The sequence below is a fragment of the Lissotriton helveticus genome, chromosome 6 (genome assembly GCF_964261635.1).
Source record: "Lissotriton helveticus chromosome 6, aLisHel1.1, whole genome shotgun sequence".
Classification (NCBI taxonomy): Eukaryota; Metazoa; Chordata; class Amphibia; order Caudata; family Salamandridae; genus Lissotriton; species Lissotriton helveticus.
Window position 1 is genome coordinate 468,867,658 of NC_136067.1, and position 14,933 is coordinate 468,882,590.

Here is a 14,933-nt window from a genome sequence, read left to right on the forward strand (position 1 = left end):
AGCAAATAGAGGGCGGATTCAAATCAAATGGAATAGAGAACAAGCTTGCAATCTTATTTAAGTTTAAATGCTATTGACTTAATTAAAGGTAGTAGCATTGATCGTTGAAGTGCTCCGTTACTAATTTCATTCTTCAAATTAAATCCAACAATAAAATTGTAAACTAAATTAAGAACATATTGCTACATCTCCAAAAATGTCCTTATGGAGCCTATTCTATCACCAAATTCTTTTTCTTGTTTTTTTTTTATTTTGTACATGCTAATATGCTAATCTTAGAAACGAGGAAGTTATGGGGTTTTCCAATGCTATGGAATTAATGACCAGGCAGCCAATTGACTCACTATATGAAATAAACCTGAATTATTTATGTGCAGCACAATAAAGTAATTAGAGGACTGGGGTACATAGGAAACATTTTGGTAAATAAAAAGCAAAAACGGACCCGCAATTTGCTTCTAACTATGTGCAGTCTCAAACACATGCAGCTGTTGTCCAATGTTTGCATTTCAGCATAATAGACAGTGTGGAGAAATGTTTGGATTACCATTATTCACCATGTTTGGCAAATAACAAGGGATTGTACAAATACATCGAGGGTCAGATGTATTACCATTCAGTTTTGCGACTGGAAAATTACACATTTTTGCAAATCACAATTTGCGACTCACAAAACGGAATGTATTAATCTGTCTTAGTTACATTTAGCGATGTCCAATAAGGTTGGAAATGTCCTGCCTCATCAATATTCATGAGGCAGGTCGCAATTTGCTACACATAGGAAATGGGCAAGAACACAGGGATGGTGGCCTGCTGGTGACAACAGACCACCATGTCTGTGTTTAATTTTTAAATAAAGCAACTTTTTGTTTTCAAATGCAACCCGTTTTCCTTAAAGGAAAATGGAATGCTTTAAAAAAAAAAATCAAACTTTACTTTTCTTTTCATTTTCTAAGGGGAGGCAGTGGTCCATTAAACCACAGCCTACTCCTAAAAATATTTAAGCATACATTTACAAAGGGAAAGGGGTCCCATGGGGACCCCAGCCCATTTGCGCTGCTTACCACCTACTTGAAGTAGGTAGCGACTGCAATTGTTTTGATACTGAATGTGCAGTTGCAAAACAATCATACATACCAGTGAAACTCACTACTAGGAATGGATGACCTTGGCATGCCCCTTCCTAATAGCGACTCACAAACACTATTTTGTGAGTCGGTGATAAGTTACTGACTCACAAAATAGGGTTTGTACATACTGCAACCCTTTTTAGTGGTGACAAACAGCCAGATTTTCTGTTTACGACTGCTAAAAACGGTTGTACATCTGGCCCCATGTCAACTAAAATGCGCTTCCTGAACAAATTTTGAATTAAATATAGATAGCTTCCCATATTTGTTTTGCAATATTTACATTAGCATCTCCTTTTAATTAAACAATGAAATACTTCCAAAAATTATTTTGTACTTCCCAAGACCACATTTTTTTACAAGTTACCAAATCTAACTATCTGCAGTTCTTCTGATTCCACTATGTTTTCAATTACTACGAAGTTGACATTGTTCATTTCTACATTATTTGATCACAAGAGACACCTTTTTTTTTTTTGCTGTAGACAAAGCTTTGATTGGGCTTCTTTCCTTCCACCTCCCTCCTGTACAAAGCTCAGACAGATATTGTAAACCAATACTGTGCCGTTTCCTAAAATCAAATCGTCTAATGTGGGGCATATGTCTCATCATGTATTGTAGTTAAGCATAGATAGCAGAGATTTTAAATTTTAAAAGATCATCTTTTCCTCTTAGCTAAGTCTAAAACAAACTTACCCCAATTTTTTTGTAGTTGTGGTGTAACTTATGAAAACTTGTCAAACTAAATTTTTGTGAATTTAGTAGAGAATTTTAACTATAAAGCCAGCCTCCTCTTCACGGAGAACCAGTCAAAAACGAATATTAGCAAATGTGGCATGGTAATACAATAATAATTTAATTACACACAAGGGCAAAACACAAACAAAGACAGGGTTTTTGAATTTAAATGGATTTAGATTGAACACAAGTGACACTCTACTTACCATCAAATATTTCTAGCTCATCAAATTGTTTTTCACTCTGAAACATTTCTACAAATATGGAAACATTGTAGCTTGGTTCAACTTTTATGCTCCAGGCACAGGTTTGAGAGTTGGGGTAGTTTCCAGGATAACCTGGACTGAGGATCACGCCTGATGAGTCTGTGTGCAGTTCATTCTCTGGGCATTGTGCTGGAGAAATAAGAAGAAACTAAATATTAAGGTTTTCCTAGTATTACATGGTAACATTGCCATGTGATCAATAGCTTTTTGCATTAATAAAAAAAACATTGACAATTTGATATTATGTATGGACTATTCATGCAATAAGTATTGTTACATCCACATTAGATACGTTTTTGTGTGTGTGTGTGTGTATATATATACATATACATACATATTGATAATATATATATATATATATATTTATATATATATATATATATATATATATATATATATATATTTTTTTTTTTTGTTTGTTTGTTCACCAGCTGTAGCTAGTTATCTCAAGTAACTATAACTCGAGGCCTAAGGGAATTATAACTTGTGCTCTCGCCATGCACTGTTTTCTCATCAATAATTTCACTGCAAATGTTACAGTGATATTATCCATGATGTCTTACAAAACGACATCAGCAGCGATGTATCTGGGGAAATTAGCAGGGCAGTACTTGAGATAACTGTAACTATAACTGGTGAGCTCCTTTGGTTTATACTGTTTTAAACTTTACGTTGTTACTGAACATTTCATTTAACTATAACGTTACTTTAACGATTGATTTTGTCAGTGAATTTCTAGGTTTCTTTTTTATCGTAAAATTATTATTTTTATGTATATACAACCCATCACCGTGCACGATTTTGACTGTACAGGGCAGGGTGTTGGCAGGCCAGGCCCTCCCGCCACTCTGCATTACAGCCAATCCCACTCTGTGCATGGACTATGGCTTTGCACAGAGGGGGGTTGGCCACAAGGCCTGAGGCCGGGCCTTATGGCCAAATACCACAAAGTCAGCCAATCCCACGCTGTGCAGGACTTTTGGTAGTGTGCAGCAGTGGTAGGCCACAAGGCCTGGTGTGTGGCCAGGCACTGCGGTCAACCCCTGAATGCAGCTAGCCCAGCACTGCACACGGCCTTTGGCTTCAAGCAGGAGCAAACACAAATTCCCCACCCTTGCTGGTGAAGGCAGGAAATCTCCTGTGTTCTGGGGGTGGCTCCCCATGACACAGTATGTGAGCTAGTCTTTGAGGATAGGGTCCCCTGGACCAAAAATGGCTCAGGGAAGGAATATTACAGTGGGTCCTGGGGAATGGGGTGCCATGGGCCGACAGTGTCCCAGGAAGAAGGGCTACACACCCCCTTAAAAATATTTGGTCCCGCTTGACGGATCAACCCAAAGGTTTCCATGTGAAAACTAGTTCAAAAGTAGTACTTGTTTCATAGGTGTGTGGAGTTATTTCAAACTGGGGCCAAAGTTATTAGCATCACAAAAATGGATTTCCTACAGAAACAAAATCCTAACTACCCGGTGGTGATATTATATTTATATATTCACTGAAAAACCCATAGGTTTCAGGCACGTTATAGTTAGTAATTAGCATTTAAAAAAACCTTAGAAATTCACTGAAAAAACTATAGGTTTCAGGGGCGTTATAGTTAGTTGGACATTTCACTCGTACAAAACCAAAGAAATTCCCGTTATAGTAAGTTCAGCTAACTATAACTCACGCCCCTGCAATGCACTGCTGATGATGTCACATATTACATCACTCATGACATGGTCAGTGACATCACAAGGGATGGCTGCCAACACTTCCTGGTTTGAAGTGTTGACAGCCAATTAGCATGCAGCTCGTGATCGGCAGGGTGCGCGGATCCAGTGCGCCTCTATATATCAATTTTTTTTTATTTTGACTTCCTCCGCAACGACTGAATGGATTTACACCATTTAACACAAAGGTTTCTTTCTGAACCAAGGGCTACCTTTTGGCCAACTTTGGTGTAATTCCGTTCAGCAGTTCGGGCAGTAGCTGTGTCTGAAATTTCGAATGGAAATTAATTTGGAGAAAACACATTTTTGGACCCCCTTTTTTTCTCAGCCATGTTTGCTGAATCAACCCGAGAGTTTCAAGATAGGAGCTGACCGGAGCGCCCCACGAGTTTTTAAACTTTCGCCAGGATTCGTCAACCGGCGCCAATGTTATTGGGAATAGAATGTTTCGAATTTCCTATGGAAACTAAGTCCTAACTATAACTACCTACGGGAGAAAGGGAGACAGGGAGGGAGAGAGTGAGGAGAGGGAGAGAGAGAGAGAGAGAGAGAGAGAGAGAGTGTGTGTGTGTGTGTGTGTGTGTGTGTTTGTGTGTGTGTGGTTTTTGCACAGAAGCAACCCGGATTTGACGGGGGAGCACGGGCACTGTTCTGGTGTTCCACGACCCTGCTGGGGAAAGTACTTTGAGGCGGAGTGTCAGGGGACTCAGGGGAGATCGACCTTTGAAACAAAGACACTATTTTGGCAGAACTGCTTACCTGTACAAAGGCACTGACAGCGTGTAAAGAGCTCCACATAAGACAGTCGTACATCTGATGTCTTCTGGGAATTGTAGTCTGTGATAGCTGACTACGCAACAGAAACTGTGTTGTTAATTGGGGCCAGCTGTACTCCAATGTTTTGGGAGGAGCCAAGAGGGTTTTAAATCAAGGTACTGCCTCACTTTCACTTACTTAGGCATCTGAAGAAGACTAAGGTCGAAATGCATTATGCCGCAGTTAACAGCAATAAATCGATTTTTCCCTTTAAATCCCCGCTGTGTCCTTCTGGGTTTCTTGCAAAGGAGTCACCTGTGGATTAAATTTTATACGCGTAAGCCAGTCACGCGTGGAAGGACCCGCTCGCAAAAGTCCGAGGTATGCCTGGCAACTTTTTGTTTCTCCAACGAACTTGGTCCTTAACCTCGGACTGCCTCATTAATCATTCCAGCAAACGGTTTTTGCACAGAAGCAACCCGGATTTGACGGGGGAGCACGGGCACTGTTCTGGTGTTCCACGACCCTGCTGGGGAAAGTACTTTGAGGCGGAGTGTCAGGGGACTCAGGGGAGATCGACCTTTGAAACAAAGACACTATTTTGGCAGAACTGCTTACCTGTACAAAGGCACTGACAGCGTGTAAAGAGCTCCACATAAGACAGTCGTACATCTGATGTCTTCTGGGAATTGTAGTCTGTGATATCTGACTACGCAACAGAAACTGTGTTGTTAATTGGGGCCAGCTGTACTCCAATGTTTTGGGAGGAGCCAAGAGGGTTTTAAATCAAGGTACTGCCTCACTTTCACTTACTTAGGCATCTGAAGAAGACTAAGGTCGAAATGCATTATGCCGCAGTTAACAGCAATAAATCGATTTTTCCCTTTAAATCCCCGCTGTGTCCTTCTGGGTTTCTTGCAAAGGAGTCACCTGTGGATTAAAAATATATATATATATATATATATATATATATATATATATATATATATATATATATATATATATATATATATAAAAATATATATATATCACACCTTCTGGCAGGCACCAGTAGATAGTTATAGTTGTGTCTGCTTTCCCATAGCTGGAGCATTTTTTGGTTTGTTAACAACTTTGGCCCCGCTTCACGTTTCGAGGTGATCCGTCCAATGGAGGTCCATAAAAAAGGGGGATCCAAAATCATAAAATCTGCATGCATTTTCCATAGTCTTCTTTAAGAAAGGTTTTAGCAAAAACTGCTGAATGGAGTTATACCAAATTCGGCAGGGAGCCAGATCTTGATTTACAGATTGTGAATTCTTGGGCTATCTCCTTCACCAAGGAGTCTCACTCCCATGAGAGAGAACACTCTTATTAGCTAACAGCCAAAGCAGAAAAATTACAGCACCTAGTGACTTAATCCTCTGTTTTGAAGTTGTAAACAAAAAGATATATGGGCCAGGGTAGGGATACCCTGACCCCCTAGGCCCCATGGGGGGACACAGAGGAACCCCAGGACTAAAGAAAAGGAAGAAATAATGACAAGAAATGATGCAATCCAGCAAGACTATTGTACGACTGAAAAACAAAACAAAGAAAAATGGCGCCCCATCTTCCTGAGCCATTAGAGGCCCTAAGACACCCATCTCCCAGTCCGATGTTTTCTATGGGGGGTCAAGTGCTTTCCAAGCCTCGGGGGCTCGGGAGCCCATCCCAGGGCCAACATTTAGTATTCGGGAGAGGAGAGCGTGCTGCCCCTCTCTCAAGCCTTGAGGAGCCCTAGAAAGCCCACTCCCGGGGCTGAAAATATATAACATATATGGCTCACATCTCCAAGCCTAAGAAGATCCATGAGAACCCACTCAGGGGCCAATTCTTCCTTGAGCCACTAATGGCCCTGCAGAGCCCACCCCCAAGGTCAGCTCACAGGCTATGTCCCAGTGAACGGGTTGCAAAACCTTTGTTTGTTCCCACTTGGCAGGAACAATTTCAAATCTCACACCAAGTGAGTGTAAACAAAAAGTCAGTGCTCCCAACTGGTATGATTTTTTTTAAATGCTCCCACCAGCTGGGTGTGGACTCCTGATCTGTTTCACTGCCTGCAGCGATGCAAATCTGAATATTGTTCCGTCCCGCAAGCAGCAGCATTTTTAATTGCTCCCTGTAGGTGAGAGTAATGCTGGCTCCAGCTGGATGTGGGAAGCTGGATGTGGGAAGCCAGCTGTGGCCGCGGGACTCCCCCAGGACCCCAAACAGGGGGGGGGCAGCAGTGTGTAATATTGTACCAGGACAACCCTGAAAGTCCACAATAACCAGGGTCGATATTTTATTTGTGTACATCATTCTCATATATGCCATTCGAGTGTAGGATACCCTTTAACAAATTTAGGGGGGATCCACCACATCAATGTCATATTATTCTCTCACAGTAATATCTTCATACTTAAAACTGAAGAAGAATACACAGGACTGATAAAGGTTGCAGTCACTAGTATGTATTTACATGTCACATGCAGTGGTCAGTAAGACAGTGAGCAAATGTGAAGATGACATAGTGCTCAAATGAGTGAACACACATATATATTGCATATAAAAAAAGACACTGTACAATGCCCCTGATTCGGTACATACTTTTCAGCTGTATACATTAGGATGCTGTAGATAATTCCACAGTTCCTACTGCTTGCAATGAATCTAGGAACCAAGAGGGAGTGGATTGACAGGACCAAGTACTCTGGCTAAACAACCAGCTTGTGAGTACTATTCTCCACACTGTCTAATCTGCAGACACACCATAAGTCGTCCTTATTCAGCTCCGTTTAAATCGCTAGTTCCAATGCGGTCAAATACCACAATCAACTTTTTCTTCTCATACAAGCTTCTCTTAAATCACATGTTCCAGTATGGTCAAACACCACATGCAACTTCTTCTTCTCATACAATCCACTGAGTGGTGAACATATCTGTCATGAGTGCTGCCGTTCAAATACAGCATGCTGAAACTAGGCAACAGGGCTCTGCCCTTTTGTAGGTTGGGTACCAGGGATGGGGTCCCCAGGGTGAAAAACATCAGTGTATGATGGGGGCATTAGTTCCAGTTAGTGCTGCAAACTATAACTGGTGAATTTCTATGATTTATTTAGTTCAAAACATTAACATGGTCACTTCGAAATTCACCTAACTGTAACGTTACTTGTACCGTTGTTTTTTTTCAGTGAATATATATTTTTGTGTGTATGTATATATGTATTTAAATCTGAAGTTAGGAATCATGCCACATGGACATAAGAATGATGAATAGGAGATGTTGAATCTAAAGTCTTTCCTGAGGAGCAGGCAGGATTAAATGGACAGTGAGGGGTTAATGTAGATAGATATGGATCCAGCTGTGTCCAGAAAAATGTGGGGGAAGTGCTGGAGTTTCGTTATTTATGGCATACTATATATTAAAGGGCTAAAAATAGATAATGACAACTATTCCTATCCAGGTCCTGTATCTCCTTTTCAGCGCAGTTTTCCCCAGTCTATCCATCCCCTCTGCCACTTAAAACCTCCTTAACCATAAACTATTAACATTTCTGTAGGCACATATTTCTTTTACAATCCATTTAAATGTGTGACGTGTATTTTAGAGGTGCAGAAAGCTATTTGCAAAAAGACTTCATGTTTAAAATGAATATATTTTTGTTCCTATAGCCAGTGAGAGCCGTCAAATAAGTTGGTCTTTGGACATTTCATTTTTCTTATTTCTTTTCTTTTGAGGCTGATTTAATCCAGAAACCTTTAGTAAAGGCAAATAACCATTTTCATGTGCATATTCAGCATTCTGTAGAGGAATATATTTTTCAACAGCATGTCATGCAGGTATATCGTGTGAGCTAAATTAACTCAGTAGTTCTCTGACTTTCACCGACAGAAGAAAACAGCATAGTGATCTGTAGAGTGAAGCTGTAAGGAGACCTATCTCAAGTACTCTCTAGGATGCTCATGGATAGACACTGAACAGCTAGGAGTGAATCATAATGCTGCATTTTAGCAGTGTACAGCAGTCTGAGTTATAATTTGTTTTAACATGGAAACAGATTTCTGCTTTATTTTAGTAAACTCTAGCAGTATAGTAAATAAATATGCTCACATCAGTATCTCTCTGTCACTTAGACTGTAGTGTGAAGAAGTGACCATTAAAGAGAGCTGCACAACATGTCACATCATCTCAATAAGTGGTTAAGTTGTAGTTGTGGTGAGTAATTATGTCACACATGTCATGAATAGCAAAGGACAATGGTGAGAGTATGGTTGCATGTTAGTGAATTCAGGGTTGTGTCAGTAAATTAATATCTAATTTTGTGCAGGATTGTTGCAACCAGCTTGAAGGAGGTGTGTGTATGTGTAGCAGTCACTAAATGAATCTGCGTTTAACCCTCTGGTAGATTGGCATGAAAGCAATTAGGCTTAATTTAGAGGGAATGCGTAAAGTATTTATGCAGCACACAAACAGTAATAAAATAAACACAGCACAAGAAAAAATAGAGTAAACTGTAATAAAAAATGCCATAAGAAATTAAATCCAAAAGGTGAGCAGGAGTTATGCAGTTTTAACATTTTTAGAGAAAAATAGCACCTAAAACATGAATGAGCCAACAGTGAGTGTCGGATCGCGCAAGACTGTGTCAAAGACAAAACTTATAGCCAATAGCAATGGAGCACAGGTTCGATGCAAGAGAGCAATTTGGCCTGGTCTGGGCTTATCTTTGGACCTTGAATCATTCTTGAAAATAGTTATTGAGAAGATAAACTCCCAGTGGAGCAAGGCTGCAGGCTGTATCTGAGAATGCGGTGTCAAAGGCAGGGAGCCACTGGATGAGGTCTCGGCTAAAAGAGCTCTGAGCAGAAGAAGCTTGGTTTCCAGGCCGAGGAGGTCATTGCCATCGACGGGGAGCTGGTTGTTGATGAGCCAGGTGAAGCTTTTTACCTTGGATATTTTTTTCTGGAGCCTGCATTTACACAGCAGGACGAGGCTGCAGGCTGTAGCCGAAGAGGGCTTCATGAGGCTGTATACCACTTATAGGAGTTCCTGCTTAAGAGCATTTGCTGCTTCAGAGAAGGGCATAGTGGGAGCTAGTTTGGAGTCAGGCCAACCGGCGATGCACCTTGGGCGGATCGGCTGTCAGGTAGGTCCAGGTTTTCTGTCGGTTCTCTAGACAGTTTTGATTGGAAGATCTTTCAAGCCCCAGTTGTTTGAGTTAGGCATGAGCAGTACCACTAACATTACTTCCAAGTAGTCCAGGGCATAGGGGCACCACTTGGGTGTTTACGATTCAGACCAGCAGTGGCCACCCGCAGGGTTTAAACCCTTTGGAGCTTGTTGTGTCTCTGCAGCTCACAAAGGAGGCCAGCCAGCCTGCTCATTGAGCAACACTGTTCGTCCTGGGTTCAAAGAGCAAGTCAAGTTTTCTGTCCTCAGGTAGCAGGGCAGCTGGATACTCCTTTCACCAGCATGGAAGCAGAGTAGTACCTCTGAGTCTTCCACAGATTCAGATGTGATATGAAGAAGGGTTCTGGGTATGCAATATTTATACCTGATACCAGACTTTGGGAGTAGGGTGACAATATGCCCTTCCACCATGTCTGAATCTTTAAAGTTCTTCTTTCCCCCAAATCTCCAAACTGTCTGGGGTGACAAAAGGCTGAGTCTAAACAGGATATCTCTACCCTGCACCTAGAGAAGCAACAGAACCTCTAATACAATGTAATAAGATAACCCAGAGTTAGTTATTGGGAGAGATAGGCCTTACTAAAGTGAAAAATGGCTTTCAGAGTTTTTCATAGGCAGGACATTTAGAAAGAGGGACTAGTCTTCTATTTATGTGTGAATACCTATCGCTGTGTAACTGGCTGAAAACTGGGCACCAGCAATTTTACAAACTCACCTCTATATGGTGTGCAATTTGAATCCACAAAATGCAGGTTAATCTTTATCACATGACATTTATAAGGTAACAGAATCTCTAATGAAATATTGCTTGCTTTTGTTCCTACTTAAGCCATCCCCCACAGATGACTGTGCACAACGTCAAGTAGGTGCAACTGGAAAACAAACTAACCCAGAAGTGCACAACATTTTGTACGGTGACCATATAGTGGTCATCACCACATGATGGACCAGCGCGTAATTCCCCTAGATGTATGAGCTGGATCCATAGTGCTGTATATTTCAATTATGTTTAGCATTGACTTTGGGTTGGCTAGCGCAGGAAAATCTAGATGGCACTATGTGAAATTTGTATTTCTTTTTATCTTGATGGCAAGCTTTTCACAGCACTAATTTCTACTTCAAATGTTGACTCAATTTGGGTTTTAGATACCTCAGGATTAATACATGTCCTTGTTGGTAAGTAAGGTAGTCCTTTGTGCAAAAATATTTTACCTCTGGATTATGGTAATAGACTTGTGAAGGTGTTGATATGTGATGAGAATCTTTGTCCATATTTGCTGTGTTTCATTTTATAGTAGGGTTATGTTTTGTTTTTTTGTTTTTTTGTGCCACATTAGTGTATTGCGTATTGCTGTGCTTTCCTCTGGTTATTGTAATGCAGACAATTTGGCGGTACATGGATACCGTTGTGGTGCAGCAGAAATCCACCTGCCCGTGGCTGTCCGTCTAGTGGTTCAGCAAGCTTGCTCTCTGCAATGATTGAACCTGTTGACTGACATTCTCCATTCAGACGAAGTCGTGTGTGCCAGAACATTATCCCTTTATGCTCAACATAAGCAAACTTGCTCTTTCCATTGATTGATTGCATCTCACATTGTGTTCTAAAGTAAATATAGCTTGCGCCTCCACCATGAACAGTCTTGTCATCAATTATGTCATTTCAAATGTTCATTCATGCTTGAACTTGTCATTATAATCCACATTTGTATAGCGCACAATCACCCGTTAGGGTCTCTAGGCGCTGGGGGCCGTCGGGAAGATTAAGCAAGCTATTGCCCAGAGTCGCATGGTGCTGGGCTAACCTGCCGCCAGAGCCGGGGATCGAACCGTGATCCCCAGATTCCAGCGTCAGTCGCCCTGGCCGCGGCGCCACACCTCTCCCACATCATGAGTGATGGAGCACGTGAGGTCATAAGCAGTGCATAGTGAGGCACGAGTTATAGGTACTTCAGGGCATGAAAATTTTGACTGGTCGAATACAATGGTTTTGTTAATTTTAAAACTGTATGTTTCAACTGATATTGTCATCTAACTATAACGCCCCTTTAATCTTTGGTTTCTTTCAGTGAATTTCTAAGTTGTTTTTTCTGCAGAACAACATAAGATATTATTGCCATACCTAACTAAAACATCAACTTAGCCTTTGTTGTAGTCTGTGAATTACTAGTTTTTACAATGTAAAGTAATATATTATTACCATACATAAAACCAACCCCATGCTGTGCATGGCCTTTGGCCGTGCATTACATGGATTTGGGCTGAGGGCCTGGGTCAAAGCCATCATGGCAGCCCACCCCATGCAGCACACTGCTTTCTACCATGCTCAGTGTGGAGTTGGCTCGAGATCCAGCATCCAGCCCCATGCCACATACTGTCTTAGTCCGTGCTTGGTGTGGGTTGGTTGAAGGACTGGCCAGCATCTAACCACTCATGGGCATGCAGCCCCAAACTGTGCATGGCCTTTTTCCGTGCCCGGCATGGGGCTGGTCATGGGCTGGCTGCATGGCCAGGCCCTGTGCACAACCCTTGCTGGTGCCTAACCCTCTGGCCCTGCAACCACCCCCCATTGGTACCCCAACTACTGCACATGAGCCATGCACATGAGCCATGCTACTAAAGCAAATGTGATTAATTCATGAACAATGACTACATACATTTGATAATAGACATAATACCTAACATAGGGAAATTGTCAAATGCATATGGAACTTCTAGCAGATTAATGGTGATTGGTATTGCCTAAAGATTATGAGCTGATCTAGCTGATGTTTCAAGTTTCACTTAAATCCCCCACCACATAATATTTCCTGCAATTAATATGGCAAAAGGACAGTTCAGAAATTCTAAAGCAAATGCATCAAATATCAGCAGGTTACCATTATTTGTTTTGTTTACGTAGACAAAAGTAATCCTTAGCCTCTTAGTGGAGTTCGCAAACATAGTGCAATATCATTGCCTAATATGGCAGTCTTTCTCTGAGATTTCAGGAGAAATATGATTAGCCCCTGCCTCAGAAACTTCCTCTCAGTGCTAACTATGCTTACAGGTCAGTGAAAGTGTTGTTTATTATTCCCATAGACTTACTGAATAATACGGCCCTAGTTTTTATATGCTTTCTTACTGCCTTTGCCTTTCCCTATCATCCCCCTCGCCAGTGTCCACCCTCCGCACCCCAAAGATGGCTGTATTAGCCGTGTATTGCCTTGAAAAACACAAGATGCATACATAGCACCCTTTCTCCTAGCTGTATCTCTAATCCTTAATAGTGTTAGAAAATATTCAGTGCAATAGGAAAAGGGGCCACAACTTATGAACATAAGAATCCCAACACTGCTCTTTTCATTTAATTTCATTTCATTTCAATCTTTATTTCGATCGATTTAGATCATAAAAGAAATACAAACAATTTTCAGTCAGAATACAGATAAAATCCAGTAAACATGATTAAAAAGCATTACAATGAACCTATTAAAATCATATACTATATGTTACAATTATAAATCATCAGTACAGTTCGTTTGTCCCGAATCTACCTCATATTTCAAAAAGTGGGAGCGGGTGTGCCACATCGCAGTTAAAAATTTTGCTACCGCAAACACAGTCGGAGGGGAGAGATCCATCTTTAAAATTCTGTAAGCAGGGAGGTATCGGCTGAAGCCTAAGTTTTAAGAAGGGGAGCAAGCCAGTATTTCCTAGATCTTTGGTAGGCCTTACAGAAAAATATGATGTGCAGTTCGTCTTCAGGGTGGTGTGAGCATGACGGGCACTGTTCTCTAGTTGGTGACTGTGCCCAGCGATTTGTAAATGCCCTAATGGGGAGTGTGCCATAGCGCCACTGCATAAATAATTTTCTGCTAAGCACGGGAGTAATGCCGTCTAGCACACACTCAAAATGGTACAAATCTTTAGATTTAATAAACAGATCTATCAGGGACCCCTCCTGTGTATTCCCCTTTGTGGCCGATAGCTTCAGCTCATGGAAATCCCTCGAAAGGAGTTTGCGTGGGATCCTACTGCATGCATTACATAGATCTAGCCATAGTTGTGGTCTACCTAGTATCTCACATGTTTGTTTGATGTACCTTAACCATGGGATTTGTCTTGATTTGGGTAGACAAAGAATCTCTTGGAGCTCGTTCCTGTAGTTCATAAGTTCAGGCGTACTCCAGATACGGCGCAAAAAGGTTATTGGTCTTAGTCCCAGCTCCTCCGAGATAGGTCTGAGGCCTAAGTCAAGTCTCAGCGGGAGAAGCGGGGTGCTTTCTGGTAATGCCGCCAACTGTCTGATAAATTTATTTTCAGTGGTCTGCAGGTTTGGAGCCAAAGTATGACCCCACAATTCCCCTCCGTATAAAGCTGCCCCTCTAGCCTGCATTTTGTAGATTTCGAGGGCGGCACCAAAAGGTTTATAGGTCGACCTACTTGCCATCCTACAAATACCACCCGTTAACTGGACCAGTTTCATGTTAGCCTTGGTCCGGTGCACGTCCCATGTCATATCCCGATTGATTGTTACGCCCAGGTATTCGAAAGTGAGGACCCTCTAGAGTCTTAATTGCCCTATAGTAGGGTTGGGGCGTGTTGAGGGAGGGGGGTTGAGAATCATGAATTTAGTTTTTGAGGCATTGATCTCAAGCCCCCGTCCCACACAAAAGGCTGAAAACCCATCCAGGACCCTTTGTATTCCCATGGGGGACTTGGACAGCAGCAGGTTGTCCTCCGCAAACATAATAGAGGGCACCCTGCTGCCGTTCAACTTAGGAGCGTCGATGTCACCCATCCTGGTCAGGTGGGCAATTACCCCGTTGACAAAGAGGCAGAACAGGGTCGGCGCAAGCACACAACCCTGTCTCACCCCCCTGTCAACGGTGAACCTGCCGGAAAGGGCCCCACTTCTTCCGCACCTGACCCGTGCAAAGTTTCCCTGGTGTAACCTTGTCAGAATAGTCAGGATGTGAACCGGAACGCCCAGCTCCGACAGTGCGGTCCAGAGTCTATCTCTGGGTACTAAATCGAAGGCGGCTCGCAAGTCCACAAATACCGTGTACAAGCTACCGCCCTCGATTACCGCAGTCTTCCAGAACAGGAGATTCAGGCGGAAGATCTGGTCCATAGTAGAGACCCCTCTTCTAAATCT

General features: G+C 42.0%; 1 protein-coding gene across 1 annotated transcript in view; it reads right to left on the minus strand.

Annotated features, from left to right (window-relative positions):
• The window catches only part of CSMD1 (CUB and Sushi multiple domains 1), a 4,503,734-nt gene that overhangs the window by 736,290 nt on the left and 3,752,511 nt on the right, over positions 1–14,933 (minus strand). The window contains exon 47 of the mRNA XM_078647516.1: positions 2,075–2,263. Within this exon, the coding sequence (XP_078503642.1) occupies positions 2,075–2,263 (189 nt within the window). The remainder of the gene's footprint in view (positions 1–2,074; positions 2,264–14,933) is intronic.